General features: G+C 44.9%; 1 protein-coding gene across 4 annotated transcripts in view; it reads left to right on the forward strand.

Moving 5' to 3' along the window:
• LOC132392584 (integrin alpha-6-like) overlaps positions 1–20,640 on the forward strand; it is a 100,677-nt gene that overhangs the window by 21,257 nt on the left and 58,780 nt on the right. For all 4 annotated transcript variants that reach the window (XM_059966652.1, XM_059966653.1, XM_059966654.1 and 1 more), the window contains exon 2: positions 15,674–15,801. In XM_059966652.1, the coding sequence (XP_059822635.1) occupies positions 15,674–15,801 (128 nt within the window). The remainder of the gene's footprint in view (positions 1–15,673; positions 15,802–20,640) is intronic.

The following is a 20,640-nucleotide window of genomic DNA, read 5'->3' on the forward strand; positions in this document are numbered from 1 at the left end:
CGCCGATATAGCTTGGCACCAGTGTTGTCACATAGTTCTTGTATGGAATCATAACATTTCAGAAAAAGATGTGCAGGAAGACCATGAGAAGTGACAATCAAGAAATGAAAACGAAATGTTGGAACCAGACAGCATGTTGGGTATCAACAGGAGAGGGGGGAACACAGTTAAGTATTGGAACAGGATATTGAGGTGCCTTTCGTGGGCTTTGTAATCTCAGATAGCAGGAAATAACTGGGTAGCTGTGACTCTGCTGAAGCCATGGGGACTACACTGTTAAAGAGGATTTTATTTTACTAGTCACACAAATCTTTGCAAATAGGTGTTTCATTCAAAGTTAGAGTCTTAAGCTTCTATTTTCCAGTTTAAATTAGAAGGGGATTGATGCCAGGTTTTGGTCTATGGAATTGGTTTTCTCAAAGTTGGTTGTTTTGGCCCTTGAATTGTGCTGCACCAGCAACCCTAGACCAATCACGGGACAATTTACAATGACCTGTTAACCTACCAACCAGTACGTCTTTGGACCGTGGGAGGAAACTGGAGCACCCAGAGGAAATCCACACATCCCTTGGGTGGACGTACAGACTCCTTACAGCGACATTGGAATGTCACGTAGATTTTTAATTTGCTTAGAATAAAGCGATCATGTACTGACAACAGACAGGAGGGTACCTGGACTATGTATAATGACTGACTGGTCTATGTGGGTGGAACTAGTCATGACAAATGAGTTTTCCCCACTTGGATGGTGGTGGCATTTTTTTGATAGCTAAATGAGTCATGTAGATTTGAGGACATTTCTTGCGACAAAATAGATTGCTCCTTCAGAACTCTCAGCACCATCTTTGCCCTTGAGTTCAATCTCACTGCTTTTCACCAGAATGCCACCATCGTGAAGGGCCTTGACAATGTGTATTTGCTAATGTCTCAGAGTGGGCAAAGTTCATTTTCACCTATCATTTGGCTGGTTTGCATATAGCAGGTTGAGTGGTGTGTGACATGCTACACTCTGAACCTGTAGCTTGAGTCTGGAACCTGAGCACCAATTCTTTTGACCTGGCCTCACCATTAGCAGACCAGACTGCTGTCATCTGTCTGATCCACTTAAGTGGCCATCTGTAAGAACCTACAACCGTTCCCAGCCAAGCTTTGAAGTGTAAAAATTGGAGACAATGTTAAAGTGTGTTTGTTAGATTCAGGAGGTAGTGAACATCTGCCACCATGTGCTATGACAGAATCTTTTCAAACAGTATAGTAACCACATAGCTGGCCGGAGCTGTAGTGGCATCCACACTGGATTTCAGGCGAGTGGTCCTGGGTTCGAATCCAGCCAGTTCTTTGCACGCTTTCCATCCGTGCTGGGCTGAGCATTGAGCTAGCAACGTGGCCTCCTAAAGAAAAACAAATGGATGCTAAAGAAACAGCAAGATTGCTGCCCGAATCACCACAACTGACTGTAGAGAGGAACAACGACTGACTGTGTACGAGAAACTGATGTGCCCAATATACACCAAAGGAGTTCCTGAAATTACACACCAGTTCTGAGCCCCTCTGAAAGCAGCCTGCTTTTGATACAGAACCTCCACCACACTTCTTCGGGTTCCACTGCTCCTGCAGAAAATGACCATTGTGAAGATCTGGTAACTGCAGTAAGCAATTGTGAGGTTCGGGAACTTCCAAACTGAACAACAGAGTTCACAAAATTATAATCAGTTCTCTCAAACTTTTTACAGATTTTCTGAAGGAAAGAACATTATAAAAGCTCCTCTTAAAGTTACTGCACAACCCACTCTGGGTCATAATAAATTGGTTGCTTTGGTTTCACTGATGTCTGTAGGATGCTCAAAAAAAACATGCATGAATTCACAAACAGTTCTTGGTCTGTTCTTGATTAGTAGTTTGAACGTACTTAACAGCCTGCCTGCCAGAGGGGATTTCATGATCAAAGTCCAGCATACCCATTTTAAATATGGAAATTCGCAGGTTTGGATTCGCCTTCAACAGAAACAAAAAATTTAAGAACACTCGGCAGATCCTGCAGGGTGCTTGAAAGGAGAAAACAGAGTTAATCTGTTTGGTCCTCTTTTCCAAGATGGCGGTGCGAGTCTGTCGGGACCCTGGGGACTTGTGGAAACTGTGTGATGATTTCTTTTGAACTTGTAGTCCTTTAACATCTTTGGACTATTTTTATTATGCTCATGGTCTGTTTTTTTTATCAATTATGCTATTGTTTGCACTGTTGTAACTATGTGGTTTTGTGCAGGTCTTGTAGCTTTAGATTTTGGTCTTGTTTGTCTGGTGGATTTGGAGCTCCTTTCCAGGGAACGCGCTAAGACGGTAGCGCGATATTAATACGCAGCAGCCTCTCTGGACTCTGGACTGGGGATTGCCAAACATTATGTGGATTTTCTAGTGTAGTCTGTTTTGTCATGTGCTTTTGTGATAACATTCTGGAGGAACGTTGTCTTATTTTTTAACTGCATTGCATTTGTGGTTTCTAAATAACAATAAACTGAATCTGAATCTTCTGATGCCTTTTTATACAAATGTTGCTTTTTGGACATTTCCAACATTTTCGATATGTTTCAGGTCTGCAGCATTTTTGATGTTTGCTTATGGATTGGTTTATGTGAATTTAACCCCACATCTGCTACAAAATCCACTAACTCACTCTAAGAAGCTTGTGGCGACCCATTTCCTGGCACATCCGAACCGGCTCACAATTAGCCAGCACTCCGGCTAAGGGAGATAGCCTACGGGGGTTTGCGAGCACAGAGCTTTGGAGCTTCTGCGCCACAGGGGGCAGGTTGAGTGAGGCTTAAGAATGAGGCTGGGGATTTCGAATAGTTTTTCCTTCAACTGCAGTTACCGACTCCATGTCATAATTTTAGCGCTGCGTGTAGCACACCGCTACAATTGGTGACCCTGACGGTCCAAACGATTTTTGGACCATGCGGTTTCGTTGAAACTGCCGGGTTTCTGGACACAGTGACCGAACCTATGGTTCCAGCAAGCCAAAGCCCAATTCCACGTTCGCCAGATCACCTCAGAAGACACTCGCTACTACTACGTGGTGAGCTCCCTCGACCAGGACACAGCGGCCCAGGTCGCAGAGTTCGTACAGTCGCCCCCGGCAGACGGCAAGTACACGGAATTCAAAGCCCTGCTCCTCAGGACTTTCGGACTCTCACGGCGCGAGCGGGCTGCCCGTTTACTGCACCAGGATGGCTTGGGCGACAGACCTCCATCGCCTTTAATGAATGAGATGTTGTCTCTGGCCGACGGACACACACCCTGCCTCATGTTTGAGCAGGCATTCCTGGAGCAGCTGCCCGAGGACATACGCCTGCTGCTGTCCGACGCGGATTTCAGTGGCCCCCGGAAGGTGGCAGCCCGGGCGGACTTGCTGTGGAACACCAAAAAGGTCCATTGCACAGATCACCCAGCCCCGCTCCCAGCAGCAAACCAGTCCAGGCCCGGCCGCAGAGCCCGCCAACCCCAGGGGCAGGGGTGGGGGGCCCAACGAACACTGGTGCTTCTACCACCAGCGGTGGGGCGCAGAAGCCCGCTGTTGTCGCCTGCCCTGCAAGTTCCCGGAAAACGCTAGGGCCAGCCGCCGCTGATGGCTACGGCGGCTGGCCATCGGGATAGCCTCCTGTATGTGTGGGACAGAAGGTCGGGACGCCGGTTTTTGGTCGACACTGGTGCCGAGATCAACGAGTAACTTCGACGAGTTACGACACCCGCAGCAGGGCACCGGGTCCCCCCCTGAGGGCCATGAACGGCAGCACAGTAAGGACCTATGGCACCCGTCAGGTGCAGCTACAGTTCGGCTCCAGCCAGTTCACGTGGGACTTTACACTGGCCGCCGTAGCCCAACCGCTTCGGGTGCGGATTTTTTGCGGGCTCACAGCCTACTGGTCGACATGCCCAGGAAGAGACTGGTACACGCCGAGACCTTTCAGACATTCTCCCTGGGTGCAGCCCAGTTGCCAGCCCCTCACCTCGGCTCCATCACGCTGTCCGACAACGACTTCACCAGGGTCCTGGCGGATTTCCCATTGGTTCTGGCACCGCAGTTCACAGTGGCCATGCCCCGACACGGCATACAGCACCACATCCTGACCCAGGGACCACCCCTCCACGCCCGCGCTCGGCAGCTTCCCCCGGACAAGCTCCGACTGGCGAAGGAGGAGTTCAAGAGGATGGAGGAATTGGGGATCATCCGGCGGTCCGACAGCCCATGGGCCACCCCCCTGCACATGGTGCCCAAAGCGACGGGAGGCTGGAGACTGTGCGGTGACAACCGCAGGCTGAACGAGGCTGCAACACCGGACTGCTACCCTGTGCCGCACATTCAGGACTTTGCAGCAAACCTGCACGGCGCACGGATCTTCTCCAAGGTAGACCTCGTCCGAGGGTACCATCAAATCCCGATGCATCCTGACGACGTCCCCAAAAAGGCTCTCATCACCCCGTTTGGCCTTTTCGAGTTCCTCCGCATGCCGTTCGGCCTGAAGAGTGCCGCACAGACGTTCCAGCGGTTAATGGACGCAGTGGGACGGGACCTGGATTTCGCATTCATCTATTTGGACGACATCCTCATAGCCAGCAGCAGTCGTCAGGAGCATTTGTCCCACCACCGTCAACTCTGCGCCCGACTGAGTGAGTACGGTCTTACAATCAACCCCGCCAAATGCCAGTTCGGACTCGATACCATTGACTTCCTGGGCCATAGGATTACTAAAGACGGGGCAACCCCTCTGCCCGCTAAGGTAGATGCGGTCCGCCACTTCCCCCGACCCACCACGATCAAAGGCCTTCAGGAATTCGTAGGTATGGTCAATTTCTACCACCGCTTCCTCCCTTCAGCTGCCCGGATCATGCGCCCCCTGTTCGCCCTGATGTCGGGACGAGGAGTCCGCCGCTTCAAACAAAGGAAGCTTTGGCGAACGCCGCAATGCTAGTACATCCCAGAATGGACGCCCCTACCGCCCTCACAGTGGACGCATCTAACACAGCAGTCGGTGGGGTGCTGGAGCAACTCATCGCAGGTCACTGGCAACCCCTGGCGTTTTTCAGCAAACACCTGCGACTACCCGAGCTCAAGTACAGTGCTTTCCACCGGGAACTGTTGGCGCTCTACCTGGCAATCCGGCATTTCAGGTACTTCCTAGAAGGTCGGCCCTTCACCGCGTTCACAGACCACAAACCGCTTACCTTTGCGTTTACGAAAGTGTCCGACCCCTGGTTGTCCCGCCAGCAACGCCACCTGTCCTACATCTCTGAATACACGACGGATGTCCGGCACGCCTCGGGTAAGGACAATGTCGTGGCGGATGCGCTCTCTTGCCCTACCGTTCATGCCCTTTCCGAAGGGGTAGACTTTGAGGCACTGGCAGAGGCACAGCAGGCAGATGAGGAGATTCCGAGTTACAGAACCGCAGTCTCCGGTTTGCAGCTCCAGGACCTCCCCATAGGCCCAGGTGAGAGGACCCTACTCTGTGACATTGCCACCGGCCAGCCCCGTCCCGTCGTCCCGACAGCCTGGCGGCGCCATGTTTTCGATCCATTCATAACTTGGCGCATCCCTCCATCCGGACAACTGTCCGATGGTTTCCAGCAGGTTCGTTTGGCACGGACTCCGCAAATAGGTCAGTGAATGGGCCAGAACGTGCATGCACTGCCAGACAGCCAAGGTGCAGCGGCACACCAAAGCCCCACCGCAGCAGTTCCATCCCGCCCACCGGCGTTTAGACCACATTCATGTGGATATCGTGGGCCCCCTGCCAGTGTCGCGCGGAGCGCGGCACCTCCTGACTGTCGTGGACCGGTTCACAAGATGGCCAGAGACAGTCCCGCTCACTGACACCACCTCCGAATCTTGTGCCCGAGCCCTGATCGCCACCTGGATATCTCGCTTTGGTGTGCCGGCCCACATTACCTCCGACAGAGGCGCCCAGTTCACCTCCAGCCTGTGGTCAGCTATGGCCAGCCTTTTGGGGACTCAGCTGCACCACACAACTGCCTACCACCCACAGTAGAACGGGCTAGTGGAGCGTTTCCACCGTCACCTGAAGTCGGCCCTCATGGCCCACCTACGAGGAGCCAACTGGGCGGACGAGCTTCCCTGGGTCCTACTCGGCATCCGCACAGCACCCAAAGACGACCTGCACGCCTCGTCGGCAGAGTTGGTATATGGCGCGCCCCTGGTCGTCCCCGGGGAGTTCCTACCAGCCCCACGGGGGCAAGAGGAAGATCCCGCAGCAGTCCTGGGCAGACTACGCGAGAAGCTCGGTAACCTGGCCCCCATACCCACTTCACAGCACAGGCGGAACCTGACCTGCGTACCCAAAGACCTGCAGAACTGTAAGTTTGTGTTTGTACGAAGGGGCGGGCATCGGCCACCGCTGCAGCGGCCCTACGAGGGGCCGTTTACGGTGCTCCGGAACAACGGGTCCACGTTCGTGCTGGACGTTGAGGGGAAAGAGGAGGTTTTCACGGTGGACCGACTCAAACCTGCCCACGTGGACCTGGCGCAACCAGTCGAGTTTCTGGCACCTCGGCGCAGAGGCCGACCTCCCAAGCAGGTTCCGGCCCAGACTGTGGACATTGGGGGGTGTATCGCCGGTTCTGGAGTGGGGGTTATGTGGCGACCCATTTCCTGGCACATCCGAACCAGCTCACAATTAGCCAGCTTTCCAGCTAAGGGAGATAGCCTACGGGGATTTGCGAGCACAGAGCTTTGGAGCCTCTGCGCCACGGGGGGCAGGTTGAGGGAGGCTTAAAAGTGAGGCTGGGGATTTCGAATAAAGTTTTTTTCTTCGACTGCAGTTACCGACTCCGTGTCGTAATTTTAGTGCTGCATGTAGCACACCGCTACAAGCTAAATGTTCCCCGCAATATCCTGCACAAGAAGAGGCTGTGCGTATCTTCAAAATGGACTTTGGAATGAATAAAAAAGTAGTTTTAAAAGAGGCTTGAGTCTTCCTTGCTGATGATCAACTTTCTCTCATGAGGTAGTGACACTTCCAAAGGTGACATTTTCACGGGTGTGTGCAAACATACCGTTTGTGCCTCTCCACAGTAACCATAGAAAGGAATTTCAGTTGTCCTGTGGGAAGGGAAGCCATTGCAAAGGACCTTAACCAGTTTTTATCTAACAACAGTTCAGGGACTGTGGGCTTTCTACTTTTAATGTGGGTAAATGGAAAAATATTTTGCAATGTTAATGATCTGATTCTATATTACCATGTATCTTGGAACAAATGATTCAAACTGAAGTACAATTTGAATGCTGGGTCACCTTGAGGACCTTATTTAATTGGCTACCTTTTAACATAAAAGTTTCATGAGTGGTTTGGGATGAGCTATCCAATGAACCTTTATTAGTGTCAGCTGTTCTTTGTATTGGGATCTACAGAGTGTATAACCCAGATTCACATGGAAGCTGTCTGAAAATTCAGCTATAAGGAAAGATTTAAAAAATGTAAGCAAGATTGACCAGGGGGAGTGAATGATTAGGCTGTGGAGTGAGGTTTTCATGTGGTCAGCAAAGACATCCAGAGAGGGACTGGGCTGGAATAAGGTTGCTGGGAATGACAATTGGAGGACTAAAGCCATTGGCTAACTGGAGCATTGTGTGAGCAATCTCTAGAACAATCACTGTACTAGAGCACATTCTGAACCGAAGATGCTCACTGTTTAACCCTTTAGCTGATCCTCTCGCAGGCTTCAAGCCTTTGATTAAAGCTCAGTTCACTTTCTGAAGCAAATGCTGTTTTTAGATCACATACATCGTGTAAGCACCATCATACATGCATCACACACCTGTTCACATCACCAGATGTGTCCAGTGGCCCAAAGCAAGTGTCAGGACCTGAAATGAGAAGTTGTGTTGAATTCCATCCAGTAGGGAAGTAAAATGTTGTACCAGGCAGTTAAATTTCTAGATCTGGAGCAACACAGCCTGGATTATTGGTTAATGTGATTTAGAACTGCTTGCTTGAGTGCAGAGGAGAGGACAAATGAATTAATTGGACCAACAGGGTCTTGTGTACCTGCTGCAATTTCTATGTATTTTGCATGTATTCTTTCACAGAAAGTGCCGGCTATTGCTCAACACTGGACACTGCAGGCATTTTTTTCCTTCATTTCCTAATCTAGACACAGAGGCTTCTGCATATTAGTTCAAAAACAATTAAACCAAGGAATTTTTTTTTTGTTTTTTGAAAAAAAATTGCAAACTGCTTACTGCAGCAGTTTCTTTAATTCTACCATTTATATTTATCATTGACTTTTGTACAGCTGCTAAACATGTAGCTACAAAGAGATGATGCCTTCAATAGTAATATTGATGTGCTATGGGTTCTGCAAGAGCTTAGAACAGTTACAGATAAATACTGTATCCAGAAGCTGGAGGTTTTTTATATAAAAAACCACAATACTGATGATGAAGTAGATACTGTAAAAGGGAAGTCTATGAAGGAAACACAAAACCTTCATAGGTTTGAAGCCTGGAAACACAACAGCTAAATAAAATACAGCAGCAGATCTTATTGTGATAAGCATTACTGCCTTAAAATTAGCCGAATCACTTTTGAACCTAATTGAGGCTTGGTTTTAATAAAGGAGCACAAATTCATACTTTGTCCTCAGAAATAGTACAATACAATAGATTTTTGCACATAGGCACAATTGATGGTATTCGTCGACCTGCAGAATTTCACAGGCATTATTGAGAACAACCCACTTGTTGTCTGTTATGGACGTAGAGGTCTGAATTAATACAAAGATTTTACTGTTGTTGGTTGGAAGTGGGAAGTTAACACGGTGATCTATAGTATAATCAAGCAAAAAAAATTAGCTGTTTGCTGCCTCTGCATTGCCAGTGGGAATGAAAGTAACAAGAACTCCAGAAAGTAACATGTTTTTGACCTCCAGAAAGATTAATACGATTAGTTTCTGATGTCATGTTTGCTAAAGCTAGTTCATTCATACTCTTCCTTCAGGCATCTGGAACCAGTTGAAAAGGTCTCTGGCCTGTGCACTTTTCTCAATGACTATATTAGACCGAGCTATTGCTCCCGACTCGGCAACCATCACGTTCCGAAGGGGAAAGCATGAAAAAAGAAAGTGCAAATGCTAGAAATCAGAAGTAAAAATAGAAAATTCTAGAAACTCTCAATGGGTCAGGCAGCATCTTGGAAATGTTTTAGTGTCAGAGGGTTTCTTTTTTTAAACAGATGAATGACTGGCAGAAATGGTCAGTTCTGCCACAGTCTGAAAGAAAGAGCAAGTTACTTAGGTTGAAGAATCCAATATTGAGTCCTGAAGGCTGCGATGTGCCCGATGAAGTGTTCCTCAAGTTTATATTGGGCCTCATTATTAAAGTACAGGTAGCCACATATAGGCCTTTCCTCCCTTAATGTTCAATTGTGTGATCACTACAAGGATGAGATCCTGTAACCTCTTACTATTTCAGGCAATAGTCATAATGAATTTGTGAGTCAGTTCTTTGGACACAACAATTGTGGAACTGGTGCTATCATTTCTCTACCTGTTCACTAGAATGATTCCAGTTATGGAGGAGTTGCCCTTCTAGTTAAGGTTGAGTAGATCAGTACTAAACACATTTGGCATTGAGAACAATGGAAAATTGTATTGAAGTACATACAAAATTCCTTGGGGAGCTAAATAGTTGAAGTTCTGAAAGGATGATTCCTGTGATGGGACAATACAGAATCTTTGTACTGCCCATCATGTCCTATCATCCAGCAGAAGCCTTCATTCTTTGTACCTTGCATCTCCCCAGTGCACAGGAAATTGAAGAAAACTTGAATGAGAACGATGGAAGACTTCCCATTTAGTTTACAGGTGATATGAAGGTTGGTGGGGTTGTGGACGGTATAAAAGGTTGTCGTAGGTTCTAATGGGACATTGACAAGATGTAGAGCTGGACTGAGATGGTAGATGGTGTTCAATCCAGAATAATGACCAAAAGACTATTAGATAAAGGAGCAGAATTAGGCCATTTGAGCCATTGAATCTACTCCACCATTCGATCATGGCTGACTTATTAACCCTCTCAACCCCATTCCCCTTCTCCCTGTGACCTTTGACACCCTTACTCATCAAGAACTTATCAACTTCTGCTTTGTGCATACCCATGACTTGTCCTCCATTGTTGAAGCGATTCACTTTGGAACGTTGACCCTGAAGGCAGAATACGGGATTACTGGCAGGATTCTTAGCACTGTGAAGGAGCAGAGGGATCTTCGGGTCCATACCCTCAAAGTTGCCACACAAGTTAATAGGGAGGCTAAGAAGGTGTAATGGGTTGTTGGCCTTCATTATTCAGCAGATTGAGCTGAAGAGCTATGAGGTAACCCTACCGTTGAGTAATATGTTGAGTTCTGGTTACCTCATTGTAGAAAGGATGTTGAAGCATTTGGAGCAAAGGAGGATGAGAGGTGACTTAATAGAGGTGTACAAGATGAGCACGGATAGAGTTGGACAGCCAGAGAGTCTTTTTCTCTCGAGGCTGAAATGGCGAATACGAGAGGGGGGGCACAATCTTAAGGAGATTGAAGAAATGTACGGTGGGGGGGTTGTCAGAGGTTTGGTTTTTATTACACACAGACTGGTGAGTGCATGGAGCATACTTCCAGGGCTGGTGTTGGAGGCAGGTACCTTTATAGACATTTAAGAGGCTCTTAAAAGGCACCTGGATGAAAGAGAGGGAGAGCTATGAGAGGGGGGAAGGGTTAGACTGATTTTTGGAATAGGTTAAACGGTTGGCACAATATTATGGGCCAAAGGGCCTGAACTGTGATGTATTGCTGTGTGTTGTATGAAAGCAATCAATACATGATTACAATATGAGATGACCATTGCGGGGAAAGAAAAATCCCAGAATGAGCCGAGCAGCAAGAGCTGCATTCCAGCTTGCAAACACATCGATTGCCTCATTTCAACCAGCCGCTGTGAATTAAAGGCATCAGTTCAAGACTGAGATGTCAAAGAACTTTTCCTCTCAGAAAGTTGTCTTTTGAACTTGAGTGCTGTGGCGGAGAGTCTCCCTTGTATATTTAAGGCTATGATAGATTTGTAAACAGGATAGGTGAGGAACTGAGGATATGAAAAAAAAATCATTTTGAACTCTGACTAAAAGAATAATTGGGACTTAATAGGAATTTTTGAACTGAAGTAAACTCTGCCTTCAGCAGTCAGCTAAGACAGGCTCCCTGGCTTGCAGAGAGACATTGAGCGATTGATGACATTGTACCCTTGGTTGAGTAGGGGAGGAGGGCGCACCAATAAGGACAGGACTGTAATTAAGTCCTAGCAAAGGGAATAACTGATGAGGACTGGACAGCACCTCTATCTGTAATTAAGCCTTGATCTAGCAGACTCAACTAAGTTTTCCACCAACAGACTTGGTGGGCGTACCAGTTCAAATAACATCTTGCAACAGTAACGTATGGGGCTTACTATGTGTAAATATACTGCTGTAACCTGAGGGAGTAGGCCCACTTGTCAGATGGTGGCAGTACTTATGTGCCTTCCCTCCGACAACTGGGTCTCAACCTCCTTCAGGAGGGTGTGCGATAAACTGTGGCAACTATAAGAAGCTGGTCTGCCGAGTTCTATTCAGATTTGACTTTAACATGGGGATTGAGGGTTATGCATAAAGATTGAAGGTGAGTTATTTTGCTGAATGCTAATTTTCCCGTCTCTCACTACAATTCCGACATGTCACAGGTGACAGAGTGTCATTCAGGAGGGAATCTGATCTTTCAAGCCACAAATCCACACAGAATAACAAGCATCTATTGTACTCTCGTAAATGTACAATTCTGCAGATGCTAAAAATCCAAGGTGGAGCACACTATACTGGAGGACCTCTGCAGGTCAGGCAGCACTCGTGGAAGTGAACAAAACAGTTGATGTTTTGATTGCTGACCCACCTGGCTTCACCTATTGCTTTCTAGCTGTCCTCCTTCCCCTTCCCCACCTTTTTATTCTGGGGTCTCCCCCCCCCCACCCCCCCACCATTACTTTCCAGTTCTGAAGAAGGGTCTTGGCCGGAAATGTCGACTCTTCCTTTCCACGGATTGCTGCCTGACTTGCTGAATTCCTCCAGCATTTTTGTGTCTGTTGTACATTGATCCCATTTTATTCTTCTTGCATTCCCAGTAGCTTTGCCCAAATTGCACCATTTATTCACACTAAGTTAATTTATAGTGGCCAATTAACCCACCAATCTGCATGTCTTTGGAACGTGGGTGAAAATCAGAGCACCAAAGGAAACCCTTTGATAGGCAGAAGGTACAAAGTCCTCGCAGGCAGTAGTCATGGTGAGGACTGAACACAGGTCACTAGTGCTGAGGAATCGGCTTTACCGGTAGCCTGTGACAACCTGGAATGACTGACATGAGCATAGTTGCTGCTTTCCTATCCGTTGACAGTGACTGGTGGAAAGTGAAATTTCAATATCTTTACTCTAGTAGATTGTGTTGACTGCCTTGTCATGATACGGCATCAGTGAATATAGAATTGAGACAGGTTTTTTATAAATGAATAAAACATTTATTAAACCCTGCTCAATAAAAAAACAAATGACTGCTTTAACCGGAAGTTAACTGCTATACGGCAACCCGAACAGTTCTTAAAGCGATAAATGCGAAGACAGTTCTTAAAGCGGTAAATGCAAAAGTCCAACTGATTTACAGAGTCAATTAGGAGAGACTTTTCTGAAGTAACGAATTCCTCGACGACTTGATGTTACTGTTGATCTCAGCCGAAATACGCCTTGCCCAAAGGAATTACGACGAAGGAAATAAAATGGCTTAATGGCACTGATCTTTCCTTGGTGAATACCACTGCATCCAGCCCTTTCTGCTTTTACAGCAGGAACGATCTCGGATGCAGGTTACTACCTCCTTGAGCGAGGATTCAATAAGGTCGCTCCTGTAGTAAACCGATGACAACAACTTTACTCGATCTTTCAGGTTTTCTGTACTTAGGTAAATTCTTCACACTCTGACTGGACTACAAAGGTAAGAATCAAAACCGGCAGTGGTTTTAAAAACTGCCAGCACAAATTACAATAGAATGTAAAACTCCACTTTAAAACAAGACTGCGTTATGAGACGAATACACAGCATAACGGAGTAACTGACGAATTAAACCACGAACTGACCTGTGTCACAGCAAGGCTTTCCCCCTTTATACTTATTGAAACAGGCCATCACATGACCTCTCACTGGTGGGAAAATTACATCACTCCACCATCACAAGACCATTACATCATGCCCAGCAGAGACTCAATTACATCATGGTCATGTGACAGTCACAGGGTATGTAACAGTATATGCTTAGAGATGCTAAGGGAAAGGGAGACATGGTTAATTTATGGGCACGTTTTCTTCAAGTGCTGTCTGCCTCATTTGTTTTTTAATTGCATTTGAAAGAATGCCCATTGAGGCTGCCACACTTCTAAGAAACCTTTCTCATAGTACTTGACCATAATGATCACAATTTCCTTTTGGCTCCTCATGCTCGCAATGATTATGGTGTTCTGTCATCAGAATGATTGTTTTTAAAAAACACTCTAAGTTGGATTGATTCAAAACTAGTCAAAAAAAGTTTTCATTAGCAGTTGTCTCAGCTGATCTTAGTTTTGTCAACTGAAGCAAGTAAAATCCAGTAAATTTAGACTTGCTCATTGAAATCTGTCCTAAGTTATTTATCGTACCCAGGCCGGGGCATTTGACGGCTACATCTCGGGAAGAACGGAATGCCCCTTGAGCATGTATAAGAGTTGAATAAACTCTTCTTGGGCTTCCAGCAGGGTACAGGTATTGATTATAACTGGCATTTCGATGACAAACTTTGCCATCTTCAAGGATGGTTATAATCGATACCAGTACCCAGCTGGAAGCCCAAGAAGAGTTTATTCATCACATGCACTGGGAAAGCACTATGGATGAAAGAAGATCTAAAGTTATTTGGGAGAGTTGAATTTTGGACTGGATATTAGCAAAGGCTGCCTTTATGCCATTTGCTTTTTGGTTTTCTGCAGAATAAATTGATAATTGTATGGATGTTCAGAGCCTACATTCGAGTTCACTTGATTCCTTCTTGTGTGGCATCATTTGTGAAGGTGATAAGTATTCTTGAAAAGTTTCAGAAGTACGGGTGAGAATCCTGGAACTGTGTGGTGATTCTTTTAAGTGTGCACGTGCTTGTTTCTTTAATTCTGAAAACTATTTGGGACTCTTTAAAACTGCGGTATGAGGGAGGGGGAAATTGCATCTGAAGCGGAAGCCTCAGATGGAGACAGTGAGCCTTTATTTGTTCTCCTATTGTCATGAAGTTCTGAAGCCCTTGCATTTTAGCCGCTGAAAGGATCTTTGTACTTTATTTCTCAGAAGTTTTCAAGCTTCTCATAAATCTTTTGTTCAAGTTCATGGCTGCTGATATCATTTATGTCATGCACAGACATCTAATAATGGCCTGTAGCTACTGCTGTTTGACACCATGCTTCATGAGATGAAAGCTGGTATCTGTTCTTTATAACAAAAAGAGGAAAGAAAGACAACTGTGGACTAAGCAGTTCTTTGCTTTGAGAATGCATCCAACTCCACTAAAGTAGAAAATCGATTGTAACAGTATTCAATATGTACCCTCCGAAAGTTGAATAAACCAGTTTAAGAAAAAAAGCATGGTCAGAAAAGCTTTGTCTTCACTTTCAACTTTGTATTCTTCTGACTGTAGTGTTTAATTCTTAATTAATATAATTCCTTAATGTTTACAGTGATTAATAAATACCATACTGGATTCATTTGCTGGTGCTTAGCAACATTTTTGTGGTTTTGTTTCCTATTGAATGTTTTTTTCGAGGGGTTTGGCTAAGATGCTGACATTCACCACAAAAATTTATTTTTGTTGGAAAGCCATTGAATCCTCTTGCAGAGTATTCCAATCTTACATAATATCCAGGTTAAAGCTTTGGAATAAGTACTTTTTTTTTCAAATATTTATCCAGTATATGATGATTGGGCTCTTAGGAAAGAACAAGATACTTGTAGAAACCAGCCAAGAACAAGAAAGTACTAGGATTTGTCCTGTAATGAATGCTGATCTCATTTGCTTGGTGGTACAGGAGTTAGCGCTGCTGCCTCAGCTCCAGCGGTCCAGGTTCAACCCTGACCTCGGATATTTTCTGTGCAGAGGTGGCACATTCTGTATGTGATGGCGTGATTTTTCCTCCAGGTTCTCCAGTTTATCCCACGTTTTGATGGCGAACTGGTAGGTGAATTGGCTAATGTCAATTCTGCCTTACCACTCTTGAATGGCAAACAGATTTTTTTTTTAAAAAGGGGAGTTGATGGCCCTGTGGAAGAGAGAGAATAAGTTGCAGCTATGAAGAAGGAGATGGGACAAATAGGATTGTTATGGAGCTAGTATGGATTGAATTTTCCCGTGTGGTGATAGTATAAATAGCTCGAGCACTTGTTTAGGCCAGCTCAGTGCCATTGTGCAAGTGAATATTCTAGATCCCGACCCCTGAAGCAAAGATCTCTACCTTGGTCTGCCTAACATGGTAAAAATTTACTTTGTGCTGTCTATTATCTCACATCTAACGTTTTGATACCATTTTGAACAGGTTACTGGTTGGTGCTCCAAAAGCGAAAGGACTTCCAAACCAGAAAGCTAATGTAACAGGAGGATTATACAAATGCCCCATTACATATCAAGATCGTGACTGTGTGCGAGTCATTTTTGACAATAATGGTAAGATTCCTATTACTTGAAGGTCAGGATAACAAACAATATACAAGTTTTACTGAAAAGGATTAACAAAATACAATGCAGAGCTTACTGCTAATGATTCTTTAAGCTATTAGAGCTGGAACTATATTTTGGAATTTATCCTCTAGCTGCAGTAGACATAATATGTAAATTTATGTTGAAAGCTCCCAAATTTTGGAAAAGTTTACAGTAATTTGCAAACCATTCAGGCCCAAATGACAGTTGCCAGCAGTTCAAATTTTTTGCAGTCAGATTCATTGGCCATTTGCACCACTTATAGGGTTTATAAAATAGTACAGTGGAGAAACAAGTGCTTTGGCTTATGATGTCTGTGATAATCATGATGCCAACTTAGACGTCACACCTGCCTGCAAGTGGTGTGTATTCATAAATTCTCTGCCTGCTGTGCCTGGATTGATTACTCCAAGATGTTGCTCTTACACCCACCTCTCCTGACGGCAACTATTTTTTTAAAACATGGGAAGTATTGGTGCCTGGAAATCGCTAAGTTAATTTTCCCCCTCTCATGTTTAAACCTATGCCCTCTAATATTTGAAAATTCCATTATCTGGAGGAGGGGAAGAGAAAAACCCTGATTATCTACCCTGTCTATGTGTCTCATAATTTGCAGTTGACAGGTGGTACAACGTTATCAAAAGTTACAGGGGTCCTTGTTCAGCTGGGTCAGTGCACTGGGGATGGCAGATGTTTAATTCAGATGTGCAAGATTTTGGAGGAGGTGTGTGGGAGTGAAGAAGACAAGGGGTAAGAGGGACACCCAAAGGGGCAGGGAGGATAAGGGAGGAGTTACTGGAAGTTAGAGAAATCAGTGTTCATGCCATCAGCTTGGAGACCACGCAGGTGGATTATGAAGTGTTGCTCCTCCAACCTGCATGTAGCCTCATTGTGGCAGTACAGGAGGTTATGAGACATGTTGATATGGGTTGAATTGAAATGGGTCGCTGCCAGAAGAGCATCACTTCCTTCCCTTTATTCCATCGTCCTCTCCTATCACATTCCTTCCTCAGTCCTTTACCTCTTCCACCTCATCTCCCAGCTTCTCACATCATTCCATCTTCCCCCACCACCACACCTATCACCTACCAGCTTGTACTCTTCTCCCACCCCCACCCACCATCTTATTCTGCCTTTTGCCCCTTTCCTCTCCAATCCTGCTGAAGGTCTTTGGCCTGAGACATAATACCATAAGATACAGGAGCAGATTAAACCAGTTGGCTCATCAAGTCTTCTCTGCTTTCATAAGGGTTGTTACAGAATATGCCAAATGCAGTAGGCATATACGAAAGTTCATCTCTGTGCGACAGGAGAACACACATCTTGGTACAATAATCTCTTTTATTACAAATATTTGTATTTTGTACGCTATTAATGCACATTGGTAAATTATTGTATATGTTCTGTACTTGTTATTAGTTATCATTACTAAGTGTGTTTTTAAATGTTGCTGCTGTAACAAAATTATTTCCCAATTGAGATCAATAAAGTACTTATTATTATCATGGCTGAATTATTTTCATCCTCAACCCCATTTTCCTGCTTTCTCCCTGTAATCTTTCACACTCTGACTAATTAAGAACCTGTCAACCACTGCTTTAAATGTACTCAGTGACTTGGCCTCCACAGCTGTCCTTGGTAATGAATTCCACAGGTTCCCCAGCCACTGGCTAAAAAGATATTCCTCATTATCTCTAAGGGATGTCTTTCTATTCTGAGGCTGTGCCCGGTGGTCCTGGACTCACCCACTACAAGAAACATCCTGTCCATGTCCACTCTACCTAGGCCTCTTAATATTTTCTAGGTTTCCATGAGATTCCCCACCTCATTCTTCTAAACTCCAGTGAGTACAGGCCCAGAGCCATCAAACACTCTTCATGTGTTAACCCTTTCGTTCCCTGAACCATTCTCGTGAACCTCCTCTGAACCCTCAAATGTCAGCACATCTTTTCTTAGACAACGGGCTCAACAGTTATTGGAATCAATTGTTAGGGATGAGATTACGGAGTACCCAGAGGCACATGGCAAGATAGGCCAAAGCCAGCAAGATTTCCTGAAAGGAAAATTCAGCCTGACTTAACCTACTGCAATTTTTTTGAGGAAATTACAAGCAGGGTAGACAAAGGAGATGTAGTAGATGTGGTGAATTTGGAATTTTCAGAAGGCCTTTGACTAAGCATATGAGGCTACTTAGCAAGATAAGAGCCCATGGAAATAGCATGGGTGGAGCATTGGCTGATCAGCAGTAAACAGATAGAGGGAATAAAGTCTGGCTGCTGGTTACCAGTGGAGTTCCACAGGGGTCGGTGTTGGGATCACTGCTTTTTACAATGAATGCCAGTGATTTGGACTATGGGATTAATGGATTAGTTACTAAATTTGCCGATGATACTAAGATAGGTGGAGGAGTGGATAGTGTTGAGGAAACAGAGAGACTTGGATAGTTTAGGGAATGGGCAAATAAATGGCAAATGAAATACAATGTTGGAAAGTGTATGGTCATGCACTTTGGTGGAAGAAATAAGTGGGCAGACTATTATTTAGGTGGGGAGAGACTTCAAAATGCGGAGATGCAAAGGGATTTGGGAGTCCTTGTGCAGGGTACCCGGAAGGTTAACCTCCAGGTTGAGTCGGTGCTGAAGAAGGTGAATGCAATGTTGGCATTCATTTTTAGAGGTATAGAATATAAGAGCAGGAATGTTATGTCAAGGCTCTGTAAGGCACTTGTGAGACCACACTTGAGTATTATGTGCAATTTTGGGCTCCTTATTTTAGAAAGGATATACTGACATTGGAGAGGGTTCAGAGGAGACTCAGGAGAATGATTTCAGGAATGAAAGAGTTACCGTATGAGGAATGTCTGGCAGCTCTTGGGATCAGGAGAATGAGGGGGGATCTCATAGAAAGATTCCAAATGTTGAAAGGCCTGAAAAGATTAGATATGGCAAAGTTATTTCTCATGGTAGGGGTGTTTAGGACAAGAGGGCATGATTTCAGGATGAAGGACGTCTATTTAGACCAGAGATGCAGAGAAATTACTTTAGTCAGAGGGTGGTAAATCTGTGGAATTTGGTGCCATGAGTGGCTGTGGAGGCCAAGTCATTGGGTGTATTTAAGGCAGAGATAGATAGGTTCTTGATTAGCCAGCACATCAAAGGGTCTGGAGTGAAGGCAGAGGAGTGGAGATGACTGGAAGAATTGAATTGAATGAATGGTGCAGCTGAATTGAATGATTGAATGGTGGAGCTGATTCGATGGGCCAAATGGCCTACTTCTACCCCTATATCTTATGGTGTTATGATCTACATCTGCTCACAGTACTCCAACTGTGGTCTGACCAATGCCTAATAAAGCCCCACCATCACATCTTTGCTCTTGTATGGCAAGTTAATCTTTAGGGAATTATTGACTGCTTATTTATTTCCATGCTTGCCAGTTTTGAATCCAGTCTGCCAAGTCTCCATGTGTCGAAATGTGTTTCAGTGTTTTTGGGACCTTAACTTGTTCCATTGATCTGCAAAAGCCAATGTAGATCTGTTAAAGTCAACTTGTGACAAATATAAGCTTTTGTTTGTGAAGTAACAGATGGCTGCCATGCAAAATGGTGGTTGACTTCAAAAACGGAAATTTTGTTGGTAGAATGGAAGACCATGGAATAAAAAGAATTGTAGTTACTTTGATAGAAAATAGATTAAGCAACAGGAAATGTGGTACTAGTAGAAGTCGTTTCTCTGGATGAAGTGGTGGTGGGCTAGGGGAACAAGGGTAAGGGCATGGGATTTACCAGGAGTTAGTGCGAAGGTCACTGCTTTTCTGAATATATCAGTGATTTGGATGGGTGTTTGGGGCATAGTTTCCAATTTTTCTGTTGTCTCAAAAGCCAGAGGACCGACGGAAAGGATAGTAATAAACTGTTGAAATGAAGGGACTGGCAGTAGATGACTTTCAATGTTTAAAATAACGTGAAATACTGTAATTAGTAGGAAAAATAAGAGGCACAATAAGAGATCCACGGGTATTTGTAGATAATCTGTTGAAAATAGCAGAGCTGCTTGGTTACTGCTGGACAGCACAATATTAGAATGAACAGGCACCATGAAGATTACATAATGCTTGCATTCCTTTGAATAGGGATTTCTGATGTGGAAGGTGACCCTCAAGAGCTTCACTCAGCACACTTTATGGAGACACAAGAGACTGCAGATACAAGAGAGGTCTTCTTTGCTTTCCCACTCTTGTCTCCCTTATCTATGCCATCTGCCAATCATCCATCCTTGCATGGATCCACTGCTGACAAGCTCTTGCCCCACCTTTTTACCTTGACTTGTGATGTCAACTTTCTGCCCTCTGCACTTTGTCGAGATAGCAGGTCTTGACCTGATAGCATCAGTGGAGTTGACCTGTCTAACCTACTGAGTTCCTCCAGCAATATGATTTTTTTTTGTGGCTCAATGAAAGTTTCATCTATCAAGCTAAAATGTCTTCATCTGGCATCACAAGATCCTGCTTATATTGGGTATTTATGAATCTGCCTTTGTGGCATTTATTTTAAATCTGAAGTGATTGGGTTAGTATTTTGATTTTTCCATTATTTTGTATTATTATCTGGCATTGTTCTGAAACAAAAAGCAATCATTTTCCGCCATTCTTGGCAACCTCTTACTGAGAGTATAATGCTTAAAGAATACAGTACATGTAATCCCTTTGAAATAATTTTCTATAGCAACCAAGGACTGCTGAGACAGTCATTAATTATGCCGTAGTCTGCAACTAAACTACTGATTTTTTTTTAACTAGAGAAAAGCA

This window comes from Hypanus sabinus, chromosome 4 (genome assembly GCF_030144855.1).
Source record: "Hypanus sabinus isolate sHypSab1 chromosome 4, sHypSab1.hap1, whole genome shotgun sequence".
Lineage (NCBI taxonomy): Eukaryota > Metazoa > Chordata > Chondrichthyes > Myliobatiformes > Dasyatidae > Hypanus > Hypanus sabinus.